This window comes from Olea europaea, chromosome 7 (genome assembly GCF_002742605.1).
Source record: "Olea europaea var. sylvestris chromosome 7, O_europaea_v1, whole genome shotgun sequence".
Lineage (NCBI taxonomy): Eukaryota > Viridiplantae > Streptophyta > Magnoliopsida > Lamiales > Oleaceae > Olea > Olea europaea.
This window is the reverse complement of record NC_036243.1, coordinates 5,873,353-5,882,719: the sequence shown is the minus strand read 5'-3', so window position 1 is coordinate 5,882,719 and position 9,367 is coordinate 5,873,353. Positions and strand designations below refer to the sequence as shown.

Sequence of the window (9,367 nt, the reverse complement as noted above, 5' to 3'; positions counted from 1 at the left end):
TAGAATTTATTGCATAGCCAGTATGAATCGCATTAATCACACATAATAATGTCAGTTTCTAGGTAATTATCAAGAATATTCAATGGTCGTCATAAGATGCTCTCTATTTTTTCAGAATCTCTATTCTTTCAGATTAGGAGGATATGAAAGCATGTTTATCTCTAAAAAAAATATGCAAGAAGTGAGAAAACAAAGATCACTAGCAAGACGACTGTGAAAGTATTGGACTAAGTCCTATAATAAACACGAAAGTGCATTTAAATTTTTATTTGTATTATTTCTTTGAAATTGAACTTTCATAACAAATGTACTTTCGATGAACGAGAATTCTACATAGGCGTAAACGTTGAGACTGCACCAGAGATCATCGGATGGTACAATGTCGAGCCGCTTGTATATTATCTCACCTTCCAACCCTCATTCTGCTTCACATTTTCAGATATCTGGTGGAAAGTTCTATTTATCTTTAATATGAAATGTCTCGTCAAGATTGATGATTGATTCTAGCTATCATTCTACGCGTATCATTTCACAAGAATATGGTCAAACAAAATTATATTCAGTGCATAATATAACGAGATGACAGTATGTCTAAAACTTTTTACGCGAAAAATAAACAGACAAACTAAAACTGGTATAACAATGTACTAATCCATAATAAAGTCTGGCAACAAAGACCGAATTAATCATCTTCATGCATAAGAATACTAAATTACCTAGTGGAAAAGATTGAAAGATCAACACAAACCAACGCACCTCGATACAGATGCTATAGTCTTGTATACGTATTTTCAGACCCTGCACCAATGATCCCTAAAGGGCTCCAAATGAGAAGAAAGGCAACAGCAACACCTTACCACCATGTCGGATTTTCAGAACCTGCACCAATGATCCCCTTAAGGGCTCCAAATGAGAAGAAAGGCAACAGCAGCACCTTGCCACCATGTCTGGAAAACAATCGACTTGAATGTCAAAAACTTGGCCCAAGGTTTAAATCGTGCCAATTTAATCTTGGTGACAGAATAAGACTGGACAAGGTAGTATAAGGCCGAGGTCCGCTAAAACTCAAAAACTGCCAAATATGGATAACTGCAAAACATCGAAAAACTTTCAGATGAAAATGGAAAAATGTTTATTCTCTTCGCTAGATGTAACTAAATAACATCCCTAAATTGCATTGAACAGTAACCGTAAAATATAATTCAAGAGTTCACAGTTACACAGTAGGAACTGTAAAGCTTTAGAATATGACTAGATGGAAAAGGGTCCCCACTCAAACTTTTCTTCCTCATAAACTCCAAGAGATTCAAAAATCATCGCAAGTAAAGCACATATCATCTTTAATATTATCTGCGAAAATGAGAACTTTCACTTAATGCCAATATATAACAATAATAAAATAAAAAAGTCTCAAAGATGGTGTTCGTACATATTGAACAATGCCAATTTTTACGAACTGATAAAAGTCAGAGCCAAGCTGCCAATACCTGAGAAAGTAAATTAACGGAAAAGGATGTTCAACAACTCCATAAGCATATGCTTCATCCAGAAGAGGTACACTACTAGAAGTGAACAAGCTTTGACTTTCCATAAAGTGACCTGTAATTTCCTTTCCACCTCCAAGCGCGATACATTAATCACCTTTTAACATCTTTCTTCTCAGAAACTTACATTTGATTTCAACTTATCCTGAAATTCTATAACTACCTAACACTCAGCAAGACCACTCTGTTGCTTCAGTCCGATATATGACAACCTAAGTCATTCCTAAACCTACCACCACTGCATTAATTGGGCTTTCATCGACTCACAAGTTAGTCCATTGTCATTACTACATGAAAATCCTGTCCTTCGAGGGTGGGAAAGATATGATAAGGTCATAAAACACTTAATTTAATCATGATAGATTCTGCAGGCATCATCTGCAGACTAAGATTCAAACAGAAGAGAGATGTTCATTATTGCAAAGTATCTAAAGCTAGCAAAGAAAATAAGATAAAGATGAAAAAAAATATATTAGTGATTCTAATTATATTTTTACCTTGATATCAATAAATCTTATAAAAAAAATACTATTTTTCTCAAAGCATCAATGGTTCAACACACTAAAGTTTATCGTAGTTAAAGAAGGCTAAAAGAAATCCATAGTTAGGAATGAAATTAAATAAAAACACTACTCTGTTTCTTGAATAATCATCATTATTCAATACATGAATAATACAGAGGGCTAAACACAATGGCAATATAAAAGAGAACCCAGAAAATGTAGACATACCTAAGCAGGCTATGAGATCTCTCAAAGCAATACAGGGCAAAAGCTTCATAACAATCCTATATAATTTCATAGTTGAAAGCTGCATTTGAATGTAACAAAGATAAGAACAGTTCACGAAACAAAATAACAGAAATAAGAAATCAAAAAGGTCCTTGGTGGGAGCAGGGGGAGGGAGAAAAGAGAGAGATCAAATAGAAAAACCAGAACCTCTTAAGCACACAATAAATTACTCCCAAACGTTGTTAACTCATCTCTGTAGTAGTTTGAAATTTCTCCATAAGAAAATAGTATTATCTATTATAGTTTGTTAACAGGAAACCAGATGACGACAATTATTATGGAACAAGTTCTAGTAATTTAAGTACCCCACATTTTTTAAATAAGGCCTCTGGTGATGAAGGCCACGTATAACTTGCTGCTATCCAGTCTTCGGCCAAGTTTTTTCTGCTCAAACGGGTAAAAAATTACCGCAACAATTAAACAAAAGTAGTTCCTCAATTGATCGAGAAAAATGATGGTTTTTGTTCTTTCCATAGAAGTTTGTCATATAAACAAAAAATTGATAAAACTTCCACTACCAAGTATGATCACTAAATCAGGAAAAATGATTAAAAAAAATGAAATTCCCAAATTATTTCTCTATTTATGCAAGTGCATCAGAATGATCTTACCTAAGTGGCTCATAACATGAATTGTGATAATGCTCTAATGTCAAAAACAAATGGCGAATAAAGACAAAATTCAGTTAACATTACCGATCCCAGTGCATAAACAGGAACCATTAGAATGAGCTCAACTAAGAGTTTCTGCGAGAAACAGCAAGCCCGTCAAGTCTAGAACATAAAATAAGAGAGAAGAAAGGCACCCGAAGTAGAATAAAAGCAGTAACAATTGTTTTCTCATGTTTAAAAACTATTGGCAAAAACAATAACTAATTAGCAGAAAAAAGTTGCGTAGCTAAAGAAATTGGAAACAAATCTCAAGACAAAATGTCAACACAAACCTCAGGCTGATTGTAAGCAGCTAAATGCACAAAGTTAAGGTACATGGAAAGAACAAAAGCCACCACAACAAATATGGCTGCAATGCAGACTGCCTAGCTGTAGAGTGATGAGGACGCAGTGCTTAAACTGATGGGCCGAAATTGTGCTGATCTGCTAGTTGATTCACCCAAACTCGCAAGATTTAGTAAATAGACAAATACCCCCTTCCATCCCATTGTAGAATTTAAAAGCTTCTCAAGTCTCAACACATCAATGAAAATATATTGCTCTATTTTAAAGCAACTAAAGCCCTCTTGCACTCTTACATAAAAAACTCGACGGGTCATCCCTTGGAAGAAAAACAATTCAACTGACAAAATAAGCTTAATTGACCTCATAAAGTAATACCAACTAAATGGAAACCAATAATCTTCACAGGCTGGAATGGAACAGCCTGCACAATTGAGAAAAATCTGTCATGAAAGAAAAGAATGCAAACAAGCACCCGAAGATATTAACAATCCTAATCAAGCTCTACAAGTGTTACATAAGAGCTACCCAACAAGGATGGATGGAATAAGATATAAGCAGCAGGAAAAAATACACCAAGGTTAATATATTTCACATATGGGGCAGGCATTTGCAAGATGGTATCACTAGAACAAATAAGTTCTCATAAACTCAAGTTTCATTCCATCGTAATATTGACAAAAATCACATACAGGAAATTCAAGGTCGGAAATTTAAGGTCAAACCCCACCCACCCTCTATTTCCACCACCAAGTACACGACACAGTGCTCAAATTTACAGGCCAAAATTGTGCTAATCTGCTTGCTGACTCGCCCAAAGTGGCAACGTATAATAACGATATCAAGACTCCCATCCCATTGCAGATCTTAAAAAAATAACAGCTTATCAACACTGTTGTCGATTTTATCCCGCAAGTGGACGAATCGTAATAAGTAGTAAAGTGGACCTTTTGAGTCCGAATTATCGTTCCCACAAGAACTATTTTTTAGCACTTAATTCAAATTTTTTTTAACTACTATTTGATGAAAACAGATTATTAGTTGTATGAGTTGAATGATTTGGATTTTAATCTAAATTCTAGAAAATAAATGAATGCTCACTCAATTTTTTTTTTTTTTTGTAAAATCAAATAACTAAAAGACGTTAGGGCAGAATAATTTCACTCATTGATCACCTTTACATCTCAAATTAAGACTCAATTCTAATGTAGTATTTGGTCGAATTCTCTTATTGTATTCAATTTACCCCTCTCGAGTTCTCATTGAGTCATTCAACCAATTAAATTCCATATCTCTATGCAAATTTAGCTTAGTTAAACGATTTCTTTATCCTAGGAATTCAATTATGACCACAATAAATGACATAGGTATCTCTACTCGTTATACCAATATAATGGATTTTACTACATGGTCTAAATTTTAAACTCATATCTCTATTCGTAAAAGATTCACAAAATTCATCAAATTATTGATCAGATAATTTAATGAAATCAATCCATAGCAAAAATAACATATGGAAGAATTAAAAACAAAGAATCTTAATAAGAAGATATAAAGGATCTCAAACGGGTTACATTATTCACCCTAACAATGGATTTAACTACGCATAATAAAAGAAGAACACAAACAAATTGTCTTAGAATACATCACCGAATTTTTAATAAGAGAATGTAGAAGAAAAAGTGGATCTTGCACCAAGAGTTCCTCCTTCTTCCAATTTATGCTTCACACAATGAATTTGGTGTTGTCTTTTTCCTTTAAATCTCTCCCCCTTTATTTCAATAAATGTTCTTGCCTCTTGAATCGCTTCAATTGGATATCGGGAGAGAAAGTTATGCTAAAAATACTAAAAGAGGTGCGTGCTGTCTGATCGAAAAGTGGTGCCGCGACGCGACGTTGCATTCCAGGCGCCGCAGCGCCGCATCCCAGATGCGTTAGGGCACAACTTTGCTTCAGACATAATTCCCCGATTCGATCGTTTTCTATGTCAAAAACAGGTCTTAATGTGAGCCTGAAATTTCGGAGCATAGCTTTTCGGTTAGAAATTGATTTGTGATCATAGATCCCTTTGACATCTTTCTTCATCCAATTGACTCCCAACGCTCTTGAATCTTCATTTTGAGGTTCAACATAACTTTTGAATATTTGCACTTTAGTCCCCGAACTTTGGATTTCATAAAATTTAGCTCTTTTCTCCAATTTTGCGTACTTTTGCTTCTTTCCTTCAAATCCTTTTCCTTCATAAAATTTTACCTACTAAACATAAAATACAAACATTTAGGATATAATTTGTCGAAAGAACCATAAAATATCGCTATTTAAGGTACCGAATAAATGTATAAAATACAATTATCAAACACATCAATGAAGATATTATGCTCGATTGGAAAGCGTCTGAAGCTCTTATTGAACCGTCACATAAAACCTGCTTATAAGTGCTTCACTTTAGGCTGTATAAAACAATCATCCCTTGGAAGAAAAGTAACGCAGTTGACAAAAGCAGATTATAACTAACCTCAGAAAAGTAATACCAACTACTGACTTATTGATGAAAGATATCCAAGGCACAGAACAGATGCTGCCACAAATTCAAAAAAATGTGTCATTATCCCTTATCCCACTTGTATTAAAAATTGAGAGGTTGTATATGGTTAATGAATATACAAGAAATACAGAAAATCATTCGTCTTCAAATAATCAAAAAACTGTAAGACAAAGTCAATAAGGAAAGAATAGTCTAATTGACCATAGAAGAAGCAAGCTTACTTTGAAAAAGAACGTGTCAGATACTTATCATTCCTTCTTCATTCTGCATCATCACGTCTACCAACACAACCGAACAAATCTTAGAAAAGTACTTACTCTGGGTAAATTTTACTAATCCAAATGGGCATGCAAAAATGGAGATTCAAAACTCACTGGACTCAAAACTCACTGGACCAAAAACAATAGGGGCTCTGGAGATGGTATGGAAATGTAAGATAATATTTAAAACAAATTCTTCTTCAAGTGTAGCCAATCATCTATTCAGGAAAAAATAATTTGCGATGCCCCCAAAGAACAAGCACACTAAAAATCTTCAGTTTCATACAAGTGATTCCGCAAAAAAATCGTCCTCCAAAGCAGAACCCTTGCGAGCTACATAACCAATGTCTTTAATTTGTTCAGTCAATCCCCCCAACAAAAGATAAATTTCATTTTTTAGACTGTTGGAAGTATCACCAACCAAGAATGGGGAAAAACCAGCACCAATGTCAACCCAAGCACAGCCAGGATCTTTCCTCACACCCAAGTCTCTCATGAAGGTCCTTACTTCTGCCAGTTTACTCCAGGAACCAGCAGCAGCATACATGTTAGCAATCAACACATAGTATCCCGAATTTGGAGGTTTCATCATCAATAGATTTTCAGCAGCTCGTTCCCCAATATCTGTATTTCCATGGATCCGACATGCTCCAACAAGAGTTGCCCACATTTCAGAGGTTGGTTTGTATGGCATCCTCAATATAATTTCTTCAGCCTTTCTCAGTAAACCAGCCCTACCAAACAGATCGACCATGCAAGCAAAGTGATCCAAGCGAGGAGTTATACCATAAATAGATTGCATCTTTTCAAAAAGTATCTGACCTTGCTCCACAAGGCCTGAATGACTACAAGCTGATAAAACAGCAACCATGGTAATATCGTCTGGCTTTATATGAAACCTGATCATTTCATCAAATAGTTCGAGTGCAACTTTTCCTTTTCCTTGCAAGCCATATCCAGAAATTAGTGAAGTGTAAGTCACCACATCTCTCTTATCCAACAAATCAAACAGTCTTCTGGCAACTGAAACTTTACCGGATCTTGAGTACATGTCAACAAGAGCATTCCATATCAGCAGGTAATCCTTAAACCTTTCATGTTTAGTAATATAGCAGTGGAACTCTTTACCGTGTTGCAGGTGTGCCATACGAGCACAAAGAGGAAGAATGCTAGCAACAGTCACATAATTTGGCTCAATGTCGGTAAGCAGCATATCTCTGAATATAAAGGAGGCTTCCTCATACCTATCCCACTGTGCATAACCAGATATGATGGAGTTCCAGGTGATAATACTTTTAACTTCTACCAATTGAAACAAAATGTATGCATGCATAAGGTCCCCACACCGAGAATACATATTTATTAATGCATTTCTTACATTAATGTATTTAACAAAAAAATAACGAATTGCCAATCCATGAATTTCTTTCCCTAACGTCAGCGCACCAACATGGGAACATGCACCTAAGCCAATAATCATGGCCACTGGATCCAAGCAATTGCCATTCATCCTCATCTGGCAGAGCAATTTGAGTGCTCCCTCATAGTTACCTGTTTTCAAGCAACCTCCAGCAACGATATTCCATGTTATAATGTTTAATTCCACACCAGATGCCCGCATGCTTTCAAAAAGTTTAAATGCCTCACCCCATTCGCCTTTGGAGGCATATCCCGAGATAACTGAGTTCCATGAAACATCATCCTTAACTGGCATTTTGTCAAAGATATTTCGAGCTATGTCCAATTCCCCGCATTTCCCATACATAGACACCAAAGCATTCTGCACAAACAAATTCCACTCTAGAGAGCTAGCTTTAATAGAATTATGAACTTCCATTCCAAAACCAATATCTAATTGTTCACCACAAGCCTTAAGAACAGATGGGTAGGTGAAATTATCAGGTCTAATTCCCTTATAAACCATTTGTTTATATGCAAAGATAGCATCCTTAAAATGCCCTTTGCTAACGTATGAAGAAATAAGAATATTCCAAGGCAAAGGATGCAGAACATTTGAAGCTACAGTTATAATATGTGCGTCATCTAGAAAATTAAAAGCTGTGTAAAAGGTAACGAGTTTAGGAACCAATGCATGGTTTTTGTGAAGACCCCAAGCAATAACCTGAGTATGAAGTTGTTTTCCTTCTGAAAGCAACTTGAGTTTGGTGCAAGACAACAAAAGAGAGGATAATGAGTCTACAATAAGATCACAAGAAGCAGATGCATAGGCATGATTTCGAATAAGAGTAAAAGTATTGAAGGCTTTAAATAAATGACCTTGGCTAGCAAAATCTTTCAAGGTTATGAGAAGGCAATACACCATCGATTCATCTGGGATAGGTTGAAAGTCTATAATATTTTTGCAAGCATAAAGAGACTGAGACTCACTTTTTTTGGAAACATCCAATGGTTGTTTGATGCTTTGCCTCCATGTCCTAGGGATACATTTTTGAATTTCATAAAAAGGAAGGCCTGTTTGTAGCCTATAAAACGGAGAAGGCATACAATGTAGATGAGGAAGTTATATCCTTTAATAACACAGCAAGCAACAATTGTCTGCATGACTGCACACACATTTTTTCCAATACAGCCACCCCTGCAACATTAAAGATAAATAGAATTAGAAAGTAAAGATAATGTAGTCAAATCATAAATTAACAACTATGTAGTGAGTTCTATTTTTCACCATGTTTAACGATGCTTACTTAAAAATAGATTTCTGTTCATTTATGTTCTTTGCACTTGCAGCTCATCAAATAAAAAGCCACACACACACTAGATAACTTTAAATACTACAGATATGCAGAAAGCTTTACTCTATTTTATCTTCACAATTCAGAAATTAAACGCCTTTAACAAAACTTGAACCAAAAAACAGGTTCAGTAACCTGAAATTGTGAATTTTCCAATACATTCCAACTAAAGAATATAAATCCCCAATGATGAATTAAAAATCATAAAAAAGGAAATAAATACTGACCCCGAAAGCAACAACGATAAATTCTATGGAAGTTGAAGGTTTCTGTTTGTAAAGCTGTAAATGGTATTGTTTAAGGGTTTATGTGTAACGTAAAAAGAAAGACAATACTTAAAATTGTAGTTCATGTAATAAAATTCGTAGTGATAATATAATTACCCTTTGACTTATGAAGTTTCTAAACGCGGCCATTCCTCATGACGTGGTTTCCTTCGGTTCGTTCTAGGGTGGGTTAGTGAACATTCGAGCGAGTCCATCCGAGAGTGCTCTTTCCCCACTGGTGGTGGCGGCGATGGT

The 9,367-nt window shown here is 35.4% G+C and overlaps 1 protein-coding gene and 1 long non-coding RNA gene across 4 annotated transcripts; both read right to left on the bottom strand.

Annotated features, from left to right (window-relative positions):
* Nucleotides 1-613: 613 nt before the first annotated feature.
* LOC111396801 lies at nucleotides 614-4,695 on the bottom strand. Its single transcript, XR_002703067.1, has 2 exons — nucleotides 3,279-4,695; nucleotides 614-3,081 (listed from the first exon to the last, which is right to left on the bottom strand). It is a non-coding gene; the product is annotated as an uncharacterized LOC111396801 (long non-coding RNA).
* Nucleotides 4,696-5,491: 796 nt separating this feature from the next.
* On the bottom strand, nucleotides 5,492-9,367 carry LOC111396800 (pentatricopeptide repeat-containing protein At1g71490). Of its 3 annotated transcripts, XM_023023324.1 has the most exons (6): nucleotides 9,230-9,367; nucleotides 9,074-9,127; nucleotides 6,224-8,689; nucleotides 6,055-6,111; nucleotides 5,804-5,866; nucleotides 5,492-5,544 (listed from the first exon to the last, which is right to left on the bottom strand). In XM_023023324.1, the coding sequence occupies exon 3, from the start codon at nucleotides 8,594-8,596 to the stop codon at nucleotides 6,374-6,376; it is 2,223 nt and encodes a 740-aa protein (XP_022879092.1). In that variant the 5' UTR covers nucleotides 8,597-8,689; nucleotides 9,074-9,127; nucleotides 9,230-9,367; the 3' UTR covers nucleotides 5,492-5,544; nucleotides 5,804-5,866; nucleotides 6,055-6,111; nucleotides 6,224-6,373. The 3 variants fall into 3 exon arrangements, with proteins under 3 accessions (XP_022879092.1, XP_022879090.1, XP_022879091.1); XM_023023322.1 differs by lacking the exon at nucleotides 9,074-9,127; XM_023023323.1 differs by lacking the exon at nucleotides 9,074-9,127 and having other exon boundaries at nucleotides 5,501-5,541.

What these genes read in the sequence shown, in the direction of transcription:
- LOC111396800 (XM_023023324.1), bottom strand. Translation starts at nt 8,596, where the DNA reads ATGCCTTCTCCGTTTTATAGGCTACAAACAGGCCTTCCTTTTTATGAA.